Genomic DNA, 19,780 nt, shown 5'->3' with positions numbered 1-19,780 from the left:
CATATATTCCCCTCAGATACTTTCAATCTTACCTTCTGAACTGTCACTCTCCGTAGACAGATCATGCTCATTAGCCTCCCATTTTTGTTCATTGTTGTCTTCCTTTCAGCTATCCCAATGTAACTGTATTTCAAGACCCAACTTAAGGTCACTATCCTCCATGATGTCTTCCCTTACTACCTTAATTTACTTAACCCTTTCTAAACTTTCCTAGTATTTTTAATGTTGTCAATTTAGCTTTTTCTAAAAAAATGATAATTGCTGATCATTGTGTTTATCTCGTTTCTCAAGTTAGAATATGAACATCTTAAGCACTGAGGTGGTGCCATCATCATGCAAAAGAAAGAGCACAGAGGTTTTTATTTTTTTTTAATATTTTTTTTATTTGACAGAGATCACAAGTAGGTGGAAAGACAGGCAGAGAGAGAGGAGGAAGCAGGCTCCCCGATGAGCAGAGAGCCCGATGTGGGGCCTGATTCCCGGACCCTTAGATCATGACCTGAGCCAAAGGCAGAGGCCTCAACCCACTGAGCCACCCAGGCGTCCCAGAGCACAGGGTTTTGAGCTTAATAAACCTTGGGGGCAAATTCTCTCTCTGATTTACTAGCTTCAGTACAGGTAAATTAATTCACTTTGGGGCCTCAGAATCTTCACTGTAAAAATGGGATGACAAGATCAGCTTTATTGGGTTGTTGGGAGAATTAGGAGAGATAATAAAGCCCTGGGCATATATAAGTGCTCGCAGATATTAGTTCTTTAATCCAGATATATTGGATATATCCTGCCATACACCTGATTTTGCTTCAGCAAGCAGATGAAGGCTGAACACGAAGTCACTATTCAATAAACATTTGCCTCACTGGAAATTGCCTGTATTTAATTTTTTTTATGCACCCAGGAAATAAACCAATCCTGTGGGGAATTAGTATAAAATGTTATCTCTAACTTCTTTGTAAATTCTTGTATTCACATGCTGACTTTTGCAAAAAATAAAGTTTAATTTTGTACGATATTTCACATCGCCACACGCATTAATATTCTCTTACATGGATAAAAAGAGGGATAGTCATATCTCCAATGAGGAGATAGCTAAGTCTGGCATTGACAGAATAACAGATTACTCTAAACTACACAGAACCAGTGTAATTTAATATTCACTTATGTGTCCTTGAAGCTGGGTTTAAATTCAGATACACTGACCCCCCCCCCCCCCCCACTATATCAGACAATCTCTGGGAAACAAGAATAGACTGGTTAAGTATGTGCAGGAATAATTGTTTTATTACAAGAGTGCCAGTGAAACTTTTTTTTCTTTTCATGCCAGGCTTATAGTTGTTATTCAGTATCTGTTGAATTAAAAAACAGAGTGTTACATGCCTATTAACGTTCCTGGTTCACTGTAGTACATACTGATTAAGAGTGAGTTAATATTTAAATTCCTCTTTTTGATAAACGTATTTTAATGTAGCCATTTTCTCCTAATGAAAATTTAAGGGCAAGATTTACTATTTTTAAGAGTTTCAAGTTGAGGCCTAGCACGTCACGTTTGAAAGCTGCGTCCCTCCCCTCCCCCTAACCCCCATGTGAATTATTATACTTCCTCCTGACTGGTGCAATCCACACTTGCCCGCCAAACTGATGTCTGAAATACCCCTGAGGACTTTCTGTAGCCTCCCACCCACGGCTCGGAAACCCAAAGCCGTTTACACGTGAAGCAACCAAACACAGTCCTCTAAGCCTAAGGTCCGCTACAGTGACGGCTCCTGTATAAAAGGCGAATGAGAAGGCAGCGCCCCCTTTGTTCCCACCCCCTCTTGTCGGCAGCATCCTATCGCTTTTCTTTGTTGTGCGGTCCGCATCTGGGATTGGTCGGAAACGGGACCAGCGCGAGACCAGTGCGCACGGGCCAAACGCCGAGACTTGTCCGTCATGTGCGGCCGCCCGTCCACCCCGCCTCGCTGCGCGCCTGGCGAGGCTTGGGGGGCGGGGCCCGAAAGCTGCTGCGCCTGCGTTGTGGGCGTTCTCCCGGAGCAGCAGCTGCCGCCGCCGCCGTCGCCACTACCGCCGCCGCTACTGCTGCCGCCGTGTTCGGGTGTAGAATTTGGAATCCCTGCGTCTCGTTAACAATGAAGCAGAGTTCGAACGTGCCGGCTTTCCTCAGCAAGCTGTGGACGCTTGTGGAGGAAACCCACACCAACGAGTTCATCACCTGGAGCCAGGTACGGGTGAGGGCACAGCGGCCTCCGAACCCCCTGACTAACCGCCTCCTCTCTCCCTCCTGTGGGGTTGTCTGTCGCGGCCTGCGACTCGATGCCTTCTGCGAGGCGCGGGGTGGCGGGGTAGCGCGGGCCCCGGCGCTCAGTCTCGCTAGGGACCCTTGTATTGTTCGCGCGGGGAGCCGCGGGGGTCCGGGCCAGCGCTGCTGGCTCAGGCCGCGGTGGGGGGAGGGGCAGCCCGCGCCGGGCGCAGCGGCCCGGGAGGCCCCGTAACGGTCCGGCCCCGTCCGCGTTCGGAACCGGCCCGGCAGCACGAAGGCGGCCAACGAGCCGAGGGCGCGGGAGCCACGTTATTGCACACTCATTCTTCGTCCTCCCTCCCGGCTCGCGGGCTACGAATCGCTGAGGACACGGAGAGCCCTGGGCGCAGTGGTTTGAGAAATCTTTACCTCAGCGACCTGGTTCTCACTAAAAAATACACTTCGCTTTGCACCTGAATCGTTTTGAGAGCAGTCAGGGATATAGAAAAATGTTCAAACGCAGTAAACGCAGGCTACTCGTTGTCAGTAGGTTTCGAGATTTTATGTAGAAAATGGTAACATCATTCTTTGCGAATTTTGAGCCGTTTGTAGAAACGGATTTTTATGATTATTTTAATAAAAGTGCTCTTACACATAGGTGTTCAGTAATTTAGAAGCTAAAATGAATCACTAAATTTCACTGAACAGTTGCTGGGAAAGTGGTATATGATGCCTTGATTGTTGGTTTGATCGCAACTCTGCCACTAAACAGGGATGACCTTAGTCAAGCTCCTTATCTTGACTGGCCTAAGTTTCATCGTCCTTAAGATGAATGGGGTTGCCTGGGTGATCCAAGACTCTACAAGTTCCAAATACCAAGATTCTGAGCAGAATGATTATTACATGAACAATGCATTTGCGTTCAAATGCACTCTCAGACTTTTGGAATAATTTTGTAAAGGGGGGGGTGGATTTTTCTTATTTTAGGTGATCACCTGTTGGGGATATTTTCTTGTTTAGAGGGCTGGAGAATAGTAAGTGAAAACTACCCTCAGAGTGCCTGGCACCTGTTAAGTGCTGAGTAAATGTTGCCTTCTGTTTTTCTCCCTTTTCGATTCCCTTCCTATTGTAGAAGGGAAGCTCTCCGTTTTACTTACTTTTATCTACTTACTTTTAGCTTAAAAGGGAGCACTGTATTGAGTACATGAAGTTTTTGACCTCTGTAACACTGTATTCTTTCTCATATTACTGTCATTTGTTCATTTTTTTATACCCCTTCTAGGATTTAATTTTCTTGAAGGTCAGTATCATCAGCTGGATGGTGTGTATTAAGCATTCGATGAATCCTGTACAGTCGTACAAAGAAAGGTGAAAATAATAAAGCCAGCCGCCAGCATACACTTAAAAATAAACAGATGTGTCATGCTTTTCATCAGTCAGAAGGATTAAAAGTTGACAGGGATGGATCAGCACAGTCTGCTGTTACTCAGCCTTGTATTCATATTAGAGACTGGACTGAGAGTCTCTCTTCCACCCAAGCTGATTTTATCATACCTTTTTGGCTTGTATGGCCATTTAAAAATAACTCTTATTTATCCCATTATTAAGTCTAAACTTATGTTTTACTCATTTTCTATATATAATGGGACAGTTGAAGTATAAATTCAGTGAGGGCAGAGACTGTGTTTGTGCCGAGGACACAATAAGTATTTAATACATGTTTGATGTATCAATGAAATCCTTAGACTGTGTAATAGAAATGGTGAGAATGATAAAGATAGAATTATGACTGAAAAGACTCTTAGGGGTAATCTACTTTAGCTTCATCATTGTATAGATGAGGATTTGAGGCTTAGATTAGATTTCTTATCCATAATTACAAAGCTAGCCGTTATTGGAGGTGGAACCTAACATAGATTTCTGACCTCCCAGATTAGTCTTCCATCAACAGCACTTCACTTAATGCAGGTTGGTACAATATTTAGTGTTATATCAAAATGTTATCCTTTTGCAAGTCAGTGAACCGTTCTGGATTAAGGTTGTCTAGGGCTTAGCTTGGTTGCTTAGAAAGTCTGTCTCTCTTACTTACCCACAGATTTTTCCAAAAGCATTGTTAACAATGAAATAAAAGGTAAAACTAAATAAACAATGACGTTAAATGGAAAAAACAAAATAAGTTACGCTCATCTTTTAAAAGTTGCTATTTATGGTTGTTTCTGGTTTCCTTCAAACATATTTTGCTGAATTTCTGTTGAGGTAATTTAGCATTTATACTATCTGAGTGAAAATCATATGAAGACCTTTCAGAAGCAGCAGATGTTTTGGAAACCAGGCAATCTTAAATGCAATTTTTTTTTCTTCACTTGTGAAAAATAATTTACTCCTCTAGCTGGAGTATAAGGTGAGGGGGGAGAAAAACCAACTGCAGTTTGAAAAGCTTGGCTTAGTATTCCTGAAGACTTATTGATACAACTAGTTTTCCTTGAAACTTATAGTATGACAAAAATGAAAAGTGAAATACCCCCATTCTCATGATGAATTATAAAAATCCAGGCAATCAAAATTATACTAAATATGTTATTGATTCAGACAACGGAAATGCCTTTAGATCCTGAGTGTCTTTAAAACATCTGTATATATTTTAATTTTTTCCATATTTTCCCCTAAAAAGTTTCTTTTTTCTTTCTTTTTTGTTTTTACATTTTCTATAACTCCAAACTTCTATATAGCTATTTTGGCTCTGGTAGGCTGTCTGTTGCCAGAATCAGGGACAGAGATAGTGCTGTTGGACAACCTAAAGCTGTTTTAAGTGTAACCAAGTCCTAAACAGAAGGCACCAGTTTAACTTGGAAGCAACTGCAGAAACTTGATATTCAGGGACAAGAGGTTGGAGAAGTTGGAAGCTCTTGCCATTGATAGTGAGGAACAGCCTTTACTGATACTGAAATTTGATAGTGTATTTTGAAGTGAAGTAGTTACAAAGGCAGGAAGGAACTGGAAGTCATTGTTTTTTAGTGTTACTACCTTTGTCTCTGTTCTTCAGATTGTTTGAGAAGACCAAGAAATAATTTCCACTAAAGACCTCATACCCTTGGTGCCTGGGTGGCTCAGTTGGTTAAGTATCCAACTCTTGATCTCAGTTCAGGTCTTCATCTTAAGGTTGTGAGTTCAAGTTGCACATTGGGCTCCATGATGGGCCTGGAACCTACTTTAAAAAAAAAAAAAAAAAAAGATGTCATACCTATCTGGTCCACCTTTTTATGCCCTTTGACATGTGTTATTTCTCCATCCCTCTCAAATCTGCAAGACAAGTCAGGAGCTAGGAAGGAAATGGAGCAAAACCAGTATTGGACTAGTGCTTTCTAGCTATTTTGGATAAATTGGAGCATCCAGAACTTGATATTTGGGTATCATTTTGAACTTCCCAGTAGCCATTTAATTATTACACTATTCTCAAGTAAAAACAAAACCACTAAGTGGCAGAATGGGAGTAAAATCCACCTTAAATGAGTCTACCAAAAAGTTGAAAGACTGATTGATGAGTATGTTTTATTTGTATGCATAAGAGAGAATGAGAGACTCAGAAGGAATGGTTGGTGAACATTTATAAGTTATGCATTGTTTTAAAAAAATTTACAAATTAATATTCTGAAGAATTTTAAAGTAATGGGACTGAAAGATGATTAGTAAGAATATTTTGGATGTTTTTAACTGACTACCAGTTCAAGCAGTAACAATTATTATTTGGAAGCTTGCCAGCCTTTATGGGTAAAACCTAAAAAGAAGCTACCCATCTCTCCTGCCTCACTCAGTAAAGGCTTTCTGCCCCTTGTGGAATGTGTTGGGAGAGTTTTGTATTGTATTGTTTGAGCCTCACAGGTTTAAATGGCGGTCAGGTGGAATTTTTGCACTGAGAGGTCATCTTCTAATTTTAGAGTAGAGACTGAAGGAATACCATAAGCAGAGACACAGAATATGAGTGAATAAGAATTGTATGAGAAGGAGAGCACATGCAGATACAAGCAAGGGGCAGTCATCATTTCATTTGATATAATCCAAGAATTGAACTTCTAAAAAGATATTTTGGTCCACTGTCACGAAAATTCATTTATTTGATCACTTACAAATATTTATCATGAATATGTTGTGACTAGATAGTGTCCTAGGTACTAGGGATTCATTCAGTAGTGAACAAAGTAGCTTCATAGAGCTTATATTCTAATGGAGGACACTGATACTAAAATGTAAGCAAACAAAAAACACATAAACACAGATAATATAATTCAGTTAGTGGTAAATACCATAAAGGAAATAAAGCAGGGTAAAGAGAGAGGTCCGGGTGCAATTAGGAGACCAGTGTCACATAGTATAAAATAAGAAAGCTGCTTTTAAATATAAAGAGGGAAAGTTTAGTAGAATTACGGTATCAGGGGGATTGGAGTAAAAACTCTAAAGAATATAGGATTGGCAGTTATGAGAAGAGTATGACCACATCTCAATGAATGGCAAGGCACTGGTGCCACACTGATGGAGCTTACGGGAAGTTCATCCTTCAAGATATACCTTTTTTTTTTTTTTAATTCTTTTAAGATTTTATTTATTTGACAGAGATCACAAGTAGGCAGAGAGGCAGGCAGGGACAGAGAGAGGGGGAAGCAGGCTCCCCACTGACAGAGAGCCTGATGCGGGGCTCAATCATGATCCCAGGACTCATGAAGGCAGAGGTTTCAACCCACTGAGCCACCCAGGTGCCCCCAAGATATGCCTTCTAAGGCAGGGTTGGCAAACCATGGTCCATGGGCCAGTCATCTGTTTTGTAAATAAAGTTTAATTGGAACATAACCGTGCACAATCTATTCATATATTGTTTATAACTGCTTTGCTGCTACAATGGCAGTATTATGACGTTATGATCTACAAACCTGAAATATTTACTATCTAATGCCTTAAGAAAAGATATGTACCAGCCCTTGTTCTAAAGCACCCTTAACAGCTGTTCATGGGGACCTGTCTTTCCAGATATACTCTGATTTGAAACCTCCAGGGAGAGAGAGAATGTTGGCCTTGTGGTGCTGACCTTCTGTACTGCAAGAGCTAGGTGCTGGAGAACCTGCTTGCACTGTAGGAACCTGCCATTGTTAAAGAGCCAGGAAATAGGAAGGAGAACCCCCTTCTTTTGTAGTGTCTCTCTAGTGTCTTCTGTTGACAAAGCTTATCACCATGCCATCTAGAAAAAGATATTTAAGGGACCCACCTCTATATTTGCAAAGCAGACAATGAGGAATGAATTTGGAGCAATAAATTGATAAACTAGCACATAACATAAATGGGGTTTGTGGGTATTTTAGGTAGACTGATGAGGAAAGCTTCTCTGAGGAGATGTTTGAGCAGAGATCTGAACAGTTTGAAAAGATAGGCCAGGCAAAGGGGAATGGCAAATGTAAAGTCTTGAACGTGGCATGTTCGTGTAATTGGAGAAGGCCCATGTGGTTAGTGTATCTGGAAAATGTAAGATTGAGGTCAGAGTAGGCAGGAGCAGGTGGTATAGGGGCTTAGGGCTATGGTAAGGACACTGGAAATCTAGGGAACTAGTTTGTAGATTATCACAGCTTTCCACTCTGTTAGTGAAAGTAGTGTGGCTGAGACTAGCATATTTGCAGTGGAGATGATGAGAAGTTGTTGGATTGATATTTACTTCAAAGGTAAAGCAGAACTTACTAATAAATTGTATGGAGTTGCAGGAAAGACAGAGAAGAATTAAGAATGACTGAGATTTGGCCTGAACAACAAGATAAATGAGGACCCACCCCATTTGCTCAGATGGGGGAGAATTCAGAGAAATGCAGGTGGATATCGTTTGGCCATATTAACTTTGAGATTACAGTGGACACTAGTGTTACTTGAAAATTGTTTCGTTTAGCTTAGATTTCATCAACCACACTTGGTCAAATGACCATGCTTAATTTCAGAGGAGGTGAGGAAGTTCAGTGATAGGAAGGAAAACAGGAATATTTTTGAACAGCCTGAATGACTTCTACACTCCCAAGACATCCAAGTGGAAATGTTGAACAGGATGTTTGGATATGAGACAGTGGCATTCAGGGTGGAGTTTGGAGCTTATGAGTGGTAAAGCCATGGGACTGGATGGGATCATCTAGGGAGACAAATGAAGATAGAAGAAGCTGAAAGACATGTCATTCTGATTTTTAGAGGGCAAATGAGAATAAGAAAACCTAGGTAGAGTGAGAAGGAACAGTGCAACAGGAGAAAAAACAGGAGTGAGGTTGTAGAAGTTAATGGAAAAAAATGGTTCAAAAACTAGAAGGTGATCAACTGTGTCAACTGCTGTTATGTATATTCTTATATACTCCTGGTGTATATAAGCAGGAATTTAAGATGTGTATACTTATATTAAGATTGGAATTACTGGAAATAGAGTATGAACTGTTCAGCCTGATGATAGTTCAAATTATTTTCCAAAGAGATTGAATAATCTTATACTTCCGTTAGCCAAGCATGAGATTTTCCATTAATCCACATCTTCAAAACTTGGTAATCTCATTCTTCTTAATTCTTTACCAATCTAGTAGATGTAAAGTATTACCTCAATGAGGTGTTAATTTATATTTCCGATTAGTAATGTGTTCAAATACCTTTTCTTATGTGTTTCCTATTCTGTGAAGTATTTCACCATTTTTTCTATTGGGTGGCTTGTCTTTTAATATTTGTAGGAATTCCTTGTGTATTCTGTATGTTCATTCTGTGGGTCTGTGTATTGCATATGTCTTCTCCCAGTTTGAGGCTTATTTTTTCCTTTTGATGAGTATAGGTTTTTAATTTCAGTAGAATATATGCATCTTTTTTGTTCATGCTTTTTGTTTCTTCAGGATGTTTTTCTTACCTCTTCTCCAGGGAGAGAAAAATACTTTTCTATTTTTCTTCTTTTTTTTTTTTTCTGGAAGTTTAATAGTTTGCATTTTATGTGTAAGCATTTAATTCATCTGGGATTGATTTTTGTGTGTGGTGCGAGAAATCCATTTTCATTGTTTTCCATATAAATTTTCAGTTGTCCTAGCTCCTTCATTGAATGTTTCCTCCTTTCCATGGTGATGTGTATTGCTCCCTCTGACTTACAGCAAAATTACAGGTAGATACTGTGATTTTTGCCTCTAGGTTCTCTATTCCATCTCACTGAACAGGTTTTTATTTTTTTGTGTTTTTGTTTGTTGTTGTTGTTTTTTCTCTTATCACGTGTCTTAATTACTGTAGCTTTATAGTGTGTTATTTATGGGAGGGCAGCTTATCCTTCAGAAATACCTTGACTGTTGTTGGTCTTTGCTCTTCTGTATGTTTTAAAATCAAGTTCCATTAAAAAAACTTACTGGGATTTTAATTGGGATTGCATTGAAACTATAAATCAGATTAGGGAAAATGGATGTCTTTATGATTTTGAATATGCCCACAAACAAGGCATATTTTTAAGTTAATTTTGTTTAATAAAGTTTTATATTTTTTGGTAATTAGGTCTTGAACATGTTTGTTTGATTTTCTTCCTAGATATCGTAAGATGTTTTAAGTGGTGTTCATTAGTTAAAATTACATTTCTAGGTGTTGCTGGTAGTTAAAAATATGAATAACATTCATATGTTGATAATAAATTGGTGAGCCAATCATTTTACTGATTTGGGGTCTTAAAGTGTACTTCCATACATTTGTGAATGATAGTTTTGTTCTTTCAGAACTTTATATCCTAAAAAACAGTTTTGGGTTTTTTGTTTGTTTGTTTGGTTTTGTGTGTGTGTGTGTGTGTGTGTGTGTGTGTGTGTGTTTCCCAGTGGCTAAGACCTCAGAAGTAGTGATCATGAGATCCCTTTTTCTCATTTTTAAAGGGAATGTTTTTTCATATTTCCCCCTTAAGTTATTAGCCATTAAAATTAAGAATTTTTTTAAAAAGATTTTAGATCACAAGTAGGCAGAGAGAGGAAGGGAAGCAGACTCTGCTGAGCAGAGAGCCCGATGCAGGGCTTGATTCCAGGACCCTGGGATCATGACCTGAGCTGAAGGCACAGGCTTTAACCCACTGAGCCACCCAGGTGCCCCCAAATTAAGAATTTAATTTATCTTTTCCCTGTTGATATCCTAGAGGGGAGGGGGCATGCCAGGAGGGAGGTTACAGAAAAAAAGTTGACTTTGGTGAGTAGGAAGATGGATTTGAAATAGATAATAGGTTGAGAACATAGTGAATTAAAGAACATTATGTAAAAATGTTAACAGATCAAAAATTTAAGAGTGAAATTTGAGATGGTTGGGGCAGAGATAATAGATGTGATTATAGTTAATAAATCATCATACTTAATAAAGTCAGTAGTTAGATACACTGGAGTGGATGAGATTGCCTAAGGAGAGAGTGTATAGGGTATCATGATCAAGAATAGAAATCTGAAAAACACTACCTCTTAATAGGTGAATACAACTGAAAGAAAATATGAGATAGGAGACCCAATAGTATATAGTTTCAGAGCCAAAAGAGTAGAGTATTTAAGGAGAGGATTGTCAGTTGTGCCAAATGAAATGCCACAGAGAGGTGTGGAAAAATCAGGACTGAAAGGAAGGCATTGAATTTGAGATTTTAGAGAAAAACGGTCTGAGTAGAGTAAGGGAAAACAAAACCAATTTTTAGCAAGAATATGTAGATGGTACTACATTAGGGAAGGAGGCTTTGAAATATTGTTTGTTAAATTTTGCCGTGAAGGAAAAGACAAATGGGGCTGGTAGATTGAGAGGAAAGTAAGGTAAAAGGAAGTTTTTTAAGATAGGAAAAAACATGCATTTTAAAGAGCTATTGCCTAATAACCAACTCTGATTATCATCAAACTTTTTAAATTTTGCCAGTCTAATAAGTGAAAATCATTATTTATTTATTTATTTATTTTTCTGTACATTCAGTTATAATGAGATTGGACCCCTTCTAAATCTTACATTGGGTTTTTCATCTTACTGTTTTGTCAGAAATTTTTAATTATACAGTTACCTGTCATAAATATTTAAAACATGTTTATGTTAATTGACTTAATTGAATTTTCACAATAACTCTATTATGACTTAGTTTTAGTTTCAGACACAAATAATAGAATTCCAAACAATAGGGGGACCCAGATGGATCAGTTTCATGAATCATCTGCCTTCCTCTCAGGTTATGATCAGGGGACCCTGAGATCAAGCCACACATGGCCTCGGGGGCTCCCTGCTCAGCAGGGAGTCTGCTTCTCCCTCTGCCTGCCACCTCCCCTGCTTATTCTCTCTTTTCTCTGTTAAATAAATAAATAAAATCTTAAAAAAAAAAAAAATCCAAACAGTGGTTTAAACAGAATAGAGATATATTTTCTTTTTAAGTCTGAGGTTACCTTCTGGTCTTTTCAGCCAAACTTAGTTTCTCCACCTCAGTGGTTGTTGAAGCTTTCTTTAGTCATTATCTTCAAGTTCCAAGCAGGGATATGGGATATAGGGGTTTGACACTTTGGATCTTTCCCCTTTTAGAAGCTTTTCTGGTAGCCCTACTCAGTCCATTCTATTTATATCTTAATTGCCAGGTATGCATTCAGCTGCCTCTGTTTGTTAGGGGGACTGAGAAATGTAGTTGCAGCATCAAACAGAATTGTGGTTCTGTTAGTAAGAAAGTTTTTGCAAATGGATTTCTTTGATTTTAAGGCTAAATGATGTTCCAGTGTGTGTGTGTGTGTGTGTGTGTGTGTGTGTGTATCACAGTTTCTTTAGCCTTTCTTCCATTGAGGGACACTTAGGTTGTTTTCATATCTTGGCTATTGTGAATAATGCTGCAATGAATATGGGAGCACAGATAACTCTGTGAGATACTGATTTCATTTCCTTCGAGTGTATACCCAGGAAAGGAGTGGCTGGATCATGTGGTAGTTCTATTTTTTGTTTTTTTGAGGAAACTTCATGCTGTTTTCCATAATGGCTATACTGATTTACGCTACCACAAACAGTATATGAAATTTCCCTTTTCCCCACATCCTCACCAACACTTGTTATTTTTAATTTTTTTAATAATTGCCATCCTAACAGATATGAAGTGGTAGTACCTCACTGTGGCTTTGATTTGCATTTCCCTGATGAGTAGTGATATTGAATGCCTTTTCATACACTTCTTGGCCATTTCTTTATCCTTAGAAAAATGTCGCTTCGTTTTCTTTTTTAATTGGTGTCCTTTTTTTGGCTTTTGAGTTGTATGTGTTCCTTACATACTTGGATTATTAACCCCTTATCAGATATATTGCTTGCAAATACTCTTATTCTGTTGGGTTTTCTTTTTATTTTGTTGTTTTCTTTACTCTGCAGAAGCTTTTTAGCTTGATGGAGAAGGTACATTAATTAGCTTCACTGTAGTTGTCCTTTATGTATGTAAATATATTAAATCATGTTGTACAGCTTAAAAATATACAATTTTAGTTTTAAAATAACAAAAATAAAGTAGAAGAGTTTGGAAATAGGGTAGGCAGCTAGCAGTTTCCATGAATAAAATATAAATTTTTACATTATGACTTCTAGGTTTGCATTATAACTTCCAAGAGCACGGTTATAAGGAATGATTGAGCAGTGAGTTGGCATTGAGCTTTTGCTTTTTGGTTTCCAAATGCAGAGTTCATGAATGAATTTTTTTCTCCTGATTTTTCCCCAATTTGAATGTTACTGGTACTTATTACCTGTTAAATTCTCAAGTAGATTTGTTGCTGCTTCTGTTCTCTCTAATCTCTCCATTTATTTATTTTTTTACTATCTATTCTTTAGTGCCAAACTCTTACAAACACTAAAATTCTGTCACTTTTTTAGGATAGGTTAACACCCCTCTTTTCATTGGTTTTTTTTGTGTGTTTTCTTGCCTATTGTTACATAATTATTTTACAAGTGAATTCTAGTACCTAATATTTGGTTGTGTTAGCATCTCCTCACATACTCTCAAAAAATATTTTTGAGAATTTATTGCAAATGTATTGGTTAATTAGAATTGACAGCTCTACAGTACTGTATAGAGAAAACTATAGTTTAATATTCTCTTAAATGTTCTGTATATTTATCTTTAGCTATGTAAAATTTTTCTATTATTGGAATCTTTTATTCTACTTTAGTTTTAAATTGTTACTGTAAAATGCACCTAACATAAAATTAACTATTTTACCCAGTTTTAGCTACATGGTTCAGTGGCATTGGGTAGATATACATTATTAAGCAGCCATTGCTACCATCTCCAGAATGGTTTTCAACTTTACATACTGAAACCTTATGCTCACTAGATAATAGTTTCCAAGTCTTCCTTTTTCCTCGTCCCTAATAACCATTCTGTTTCTGTCTCTATGAATTAGACTATTCCAGATATCTCGTATAAGTAGAATAATACAGCATTTGTCCTTTCGTAGCTAGTTTACAGAATTTCCTTCCTTTTTAAGGCTGAGTACTCATTGTGTGTATATTCCAAATTTTGTTTATCCGTTCATCTGTCAGTGGACATTTGGGTTGCTTCCGTTTTTTGACTTGCAGTAATGCTATTATGAATGCGGGTATACAGATACCTTTCTGAGTACCTGACCAGTTCTCTGTGAATATACACAGATAAAGAATTGCAGGATTATATAGTAATTCTGTGTTCAGTTTTTGGAGGAACTACCATACTATTTTCCATAGCAGCTGCACTATTTTACATTTCCACCAACAATGAGAACAGTTCTAATTTCTCCATCTCCTCCAACACTTATTTTCAGTTTATTTGGTGTTTTTAAAAATAATTGCCATCCTAATGGGTATGAAGTGGTGTTTGTGGTTCTTGTTATCATGTCCCTGATTAGTAATGTTAGGCATCTTTGCTTACATTTTGTTAGCCATTTGTATATGTTCTTCGGAAAAATAATTGCTCATGTCCTTTGCCTATCTCTTACTGGGTTGTTTCTTTTTTGTTGTTGGAATTGTAGAAGTTCTTTATTATGGATATTAACCCCTTATCAGATAAACAGTTGGCGTATATTTTATTTGATTTTGTGGGTTTCCTTTTCACTCTGTTGATAGTGTTCTTTGCATAAAGGTTTTTACATTTGAGATAGCTTCATTGGTCTGTTTTTGCTTTTGTTGCATGTGCTTTTGATGTTTCTTTTGTTTTTTTTTCAAAGATTTTATTTATTTGAGAGGGAAAGAGAACACGAGCTGGTGGGGGGTGGTGGGGACAGAGGGAGAGGAAAAGCAGACTCCTCACTGAGCAGGGAGCCTAATCTGGACTGGATCCCAGGACCCTGAGATCATGACGTGATCCGAAGGCAGACTTAACCAACTGAACCACCCAGGTGCCGCCTCTTCTACTATTTTTATAGTTCTAACATTTACGTTGAGGCCCTTGATCCATTTTGAGTTAATTTTTGTATATGGTGTAAGATAAGTTTTGTTCTTTTGCACATCAGTATCCAGCTTTCCCAGGACTGTTTGTTGAAAATTATTTTTTCTCCTTAGAATGGTATTAGTACTCTGGTCAGAAATCTTTGGACCTTATAAGTAAGGGTGTATTTGGTGGTTCTTTTTCTGTTCTACTGATCTGTCTCTCTGTGTTTATGCCAGTAACATGCTGTTTTGATACTGTATTGTAGTAAGTTTCAAATTATTTTTTTGTATGGAAGAAGACAAGTGACCTTAAATATTATTAATCTGATAGTTTACTGAATTTTTAAAATAGTTTTTCAGTTATTGTGCAAAGATAGGTCTGTTGCAATTAATGATAAAATACGACTTCCTCTTATAATTTTGTCTGATTTTGTCTAATTGCATTGGCTTTAAAACAGTGTTAAATAGTTATGTTGCATACTTACAGTATTTCTTTTCTTCTGATTTAATGAAAATTCTAATACTTCACCTTAGTGTATGATGCAGCTTTGGTTTTAGACATACTCCTAAACTTTTGAGGTTGACATCAAAAAGCTTCATTATAGTTTGGCAGTTAATTACAGGTTGTTTCTTGTTGCTGTTAATAGTATCATGAAAGGACTGCCCAGTTTGGGGGTTCATATTGGATCACCTGGGAGGACTTCAGCAAATTAACTTTTTCTTTCTTTTTCAGAATGGCCAGAGTTTTCTGGTTTTGGATGAACAAAGATTTGCAAAAGAAATTCTTCCCAAATATTTCAAGCACAATAATATGGCAAGCTTTGTGAGGCAACTGAATATGTGTGAGTATGGGCTGTAGTTTATTTGGAGTATGTCATCAGCCACTGATTAAACCATTTTTTCCCATTAGGTTGATAAAGGAAAGGGAAATTTTTTACTTCTAGTGTAGTTGCCTAAATTTTTAATCTTTTTCAGATGGTTTCCGTAAGGTTGTGCATATTGACTCTGGAATTGTAAAGCAGGAACGAGATGGTCCTGTTGAATTTCAGCATCCTTACTTCAAACAAGGCCAGGATGACTTGTTGGAGAACATTAAAAGGAAGGTGAGCTATTTTTAATGTGATTTATTTGAGGCATTACCATATAGCATACTTGGCCAGCACAGTGTTTCACCTGTTAAAATTAAGACTGTACAGAAATACACAGGTATTCCTTGTTGGGATGACTCAGACTAATAAAGCTTTAATTATTTCCTTCTGTTTTATATTTTTTCTCTCCTGTTAGCTGTTCTGAAAGCTCTGTCTGCAAATATGTTCTAGAGGGAAGGAAAATGTTTACATTCTGACTGAGGGTGAGGAATATCCATATTGGGATGGCTCACTCCTTCTAATTTAGCTTAAAAAATATAAGCTTTTAGAATGTCGACTCCCTGGAGGGCTTTTTCTGTAGTTCACTGCTGAATATCCAATGCTGAGAACAAGTTCCTTGCATATAGTAAGCACTTAATAATACATTTTTAGATGAATGGTGTCTTTTGCTGAAATAAAATATTTTTACTAAATCCACAAAAGAGGGGAATAAAAGAGTAATGGACCATGAAAGAAAATGGCCTAGTGTGCAGCTGTTACTGCATAAATTTATTAAATGTGGAATGTGATAATAAAGAGGCTTGGGGAAATTACAGTGAGTTTGATGAAAGGGAATGAAAAAAAGTGCCTAAATTTTTCCTGCTGGTGGAAACTTCTCCACATTTAAAAAAAAAAAAAAAAAAAATTATTTCACCCTCTGTCTTTGAGCTATGAAGTTTATTCCTTTTATAGAATCCTGTTTTGGGCTTTTTGGAACTAAATCTAAGTTCTTAAATGGGCTACAAAATACACTTACAATAGGGAAACTTTGAATTACAAACATGATGTTTAATATTTTATTTCCTTAAATTTGCTTTCAAAAGGTTTCTTCTTCAAAACCAGAAGAAAATAAGATTCGTCAGGAAGATTTAACAAAAATTATAAGTAGTGCTCAGAAGGTTCAAATAAAACAAGAAACTATTGAGTCCAGGCTTTCTGAATTAAAAAGGTAAAATATTATTTCCAAATCTTAATATAGAGGTTGGTATGTGTGTGTTGGGGATTGGAAGTTAGTGCTTTAAGTACTTAGTTCAGTGCTCGCTTTTGGCAGCACATATACTAAGTACTTAGTTCACATTGTTGAAGCCAGGATAAAAGGTCATTTTTCTGTAAGTATTTATTCCCTTTAGTTTTGATTTGTAGCCCATGATACCTCAATATTGAAATTTCTTTAAAATTCAATATTAGAATATATAACATATATTCTAAAAGAATATATAAATCTGGGCAATTAAAACAATTTGATGCACGAACCTCACTGATGAAACAGTAGATCTTTAAATCAATGTAGGAGAGAAATAAATTCTACTTAGGTTAGCTTTCATATGATGTTCACACACATGAGGGCACAGAAGCTGTAAAAAACACTGCATATATGACTTACATCTTCTTTATGGTGGTTTCATAAAACTTTTCTATGTTGGCCTATCTCTTAGGAAAAAATAGGACACAAAAACGGGGGAAAAGAAACTTGCCCTACTTGGTATTTATCTTACCTAGACACAGTGAAGTATTATTCAAAACTTTTATCTACAGAAACGTGCTTTTGTTTTATTGCAATTCTTGGCACCATTACTTGCCACAGTAACAACTTATATATAGAGTACATGTGTACTTCATCTTAGTAAGTAGTTGGCATTTTCTCTTATCCTAATGCGGCCGAGGTCTTGAGAATAGTTATTCTATGTATTCTGTCTCCTATTCCAAACGTGGGAGAGCTGTCTTAAAAGCTTAGCTGTCTTTATTTTAGCTGTCTTAAGTGTATTCATTAAAAGAGTAACCTTGAACTTCATTCCCTTTTTGAATAAGGCTTAATTTTAAGCTGTCCAATTTTGAATATTTTATTCAATATCTTATGCCAGTTTATTGTACATATCTTGTGTCTCCTGAGATGTCCTTTGACCCAATTCCTTGAATCTCAGGTTTGGCCCTTAAGGAATGTGATCCCAGATTCATCCTCTAAGTTTTAGAGGTAACCATTCAACTTATGTTTAGTAGGCAGATGATAGTATCTTTAAATATCTGAGTCAGAGGAAATACCCTGGTTACTCAGTAAGTGTATTAAAGTTTCATTTTTCATATCTTCTATAGGTAAGATACAGAAGTTCGTTTTGTAAGAGTTTAGCTTGAGGAAGATGGATATTATAGAAATTGATAAGAGCAAAAATTAAAGTATTTAATAGATGGATTAAAGTATTTAATAACTGGGGGAACTGATTGTCTATTTATACAATAGGTGTATACAGTATTAAACCTGTACTTTATTTTTTAAAAATCTTTTAATCTTTTCCAGTGTTATTGCTGCTAACATTTAGTAACTGCAATTTCAATAAAAGTTAGTGAAGGAAAATAAACTGTTACTACCAGGCAAGTTACTGGTTTGTCTTATGTTTAGACATGCTTCGAAAAATTTTTTTTTGGTGTTTTCATATGTTTGAAACAGATCCTAAGATAGACAGTTTTAGGGCCTGATTGACTTTTAGATTGACCTCAACACTTAACTACGAATAATTTCTGGGATCTTAGGCAAGTCCTCGTAATTCTTGGGTCTCATTGTCCTCCTCTATAAAATGAAGTTAATAATTCCTTTCTTGGCTGACTTTATAGAAGTTTAAACAAGAAGTACATATAAAATGCTTAGCATAATTCCTAGAGCATAAGTAGTGCTGGGTAAATGTCACTTCCTTTAAGATTCTTTTCCAAGCACAAGTCCTCAATTCACTTGGTAACCAAAATTGAAAGGTTAGTTTATTTTAAACAAGAAGTAATGAACCACATTGTAAGGGAGGTAAATTTCCTGCTACTATGTGGATATAGGCATGAGTCTTAAATTTTTGTGTTTATATTGCCATGAGTAGAAAGTACTCTAGTTATGAAGGGATGATTCTGGAGTTGTAGCAAGGTAGTTGCCATTTTATGTAATTAAATCAAAGTTTTTCCAGTTTCATGAAGATATATATAGCAAAGTTCACTGTTTGTTTTTTTTTTTTAATTAAAGATATTGAGATCTGGCTTTCTGACTAAATTTTGTTTTATTTTTTAATAAATGATAACATAGTGAGAATGAGTCCCTTTGGAAGGAGGTGTCAGAATTACGAGCAAAACATGCACAACAGCAACAAGTTATTCGAAAGGTAAGCTGTTCTCCTCCATGACCATAACCATAAAGTCTCTATTGAATAGTTAGTGATTGGTCTTAGTTCTTTTTTTTTTTTTTTAAGATTTTATTTATTTATTTGACAGAGATCACAAGTAGGCAGAGAGGCAGGCAGTGAGAGGAGGGGAAGCAGTCTCCCCACTGAGCAGAGCGCTCAATGCAGGCAGGACTCCATTCCAGGACCTTGAGATCATGACCTGAGCTGAAGGCGGAGGCCTAACTCACTGAGCCTCCCAGGCACCCTTGGTCTTAGTTCTTACATATTGGGTTCACATATAGTAGTGAAACTATGAAATCAAACAAATTAGGTCAACTGTTAAATTTTCTTTTTAATAAGAAACATTTCTCATTAGCTAAATATGGTTATTCCATACTCTCAGATTAAGTCTCACTAGTTTTTAGCAAGTGACCTTTGGCCTTATAGAACAACTTTAAAGATACTTCATTTTTAGGAACATAATATACTACCAGTTTCTTTACATTTTTTAGTATGAATGGCAGCCTTACTGTGTGGGTTTGTTGTTATTGTTTTTACTGTTATTCTACTTGAAAGGGGATAGATATGATCTTTGAAGACAGATGAATAAAATTTTCAAATCAGTTGATCAAATTATGAGTTCTAAAAAATTAGTCATCATTTTATGCCCTTATTAGTCTCTGTGGAAAAGCAGTTAAAGTAATCTGTTGTAAAATAAATTCTGGATTTTAGTATCTGAGCTGAAAATAACTGGGGGAACTGACAATCTCTCAGTTGCATTGTGTCCTTGTGATTTAGTCTTTTCATATCAGCTTTCATATGTTAATAAGACTTGAAACATAAAAGTAATTAAGGGAGCTATTTTTTGCTCATGAGTAAACTAGACTCTTAAATTTAAGCAA

At 36.9% G+C, this 19,780-nt stretch overlaps 1 protein-coding gene across 6 annotated transcripts in view; it reads left to right on the top strand.

The window, feature by feature from the left end:
• Positions 1-1,814: 1,814 nt before the first annotated feature.
• HSF2 (heat shock transcription factor 2) overlaps positions 1,815-19,780 on the top strand; it is a 41,019-nt gene continuing 23,053 nt past the window's right edge. For 4 of the 6 annotated variants that reach the window (XR_014311531.1, XR_014311532.1, XR_014311533.1 and 1 more), the window contains exons 1-5: positions 1,815-2,219; positions 15,351-15,459; positions 15,593-15,720; positions 16,569-16,693; positions 18,803-18,878. Coding sequence is in view for 3 of the 6 variants with exons in the window: in XM_082729948.1 (XP_082586074.1) it covers positions 2,127-2,219; positions 15,351-15,459; positions 15,593-15,720; positions 16,569-16,693; positions 18,803-18,878 (531 nt within the window). In the remaining 3 variants the exon portion in view is untranslated. The remainder of the gene's footprint in view (positions 2,220-15,350; positions 15,460-15,592; positions 15,721-16,568; positions 16,694-18,802; positions 18,879-19,780) is intronic. The other 2 variants (XM_082729946.1, XM_082729947.1) reach the window with 2 other exon arrangements.

This window comes from Mustela nivalis (assembly GCF_964662115.1).
Source record: "Mustela nivalis genome assembly, chromosome: 5".
NCBI lineage: Eukaryota > Metazoa > Chordata > Mammalia > Carnivora > Mustelidae > Mustela > Mustela nivalis.
Note: the sequence above shows the minus strand (reverse complement) of the source record. Positions and strands in the feature narration are given on the sequence as shown.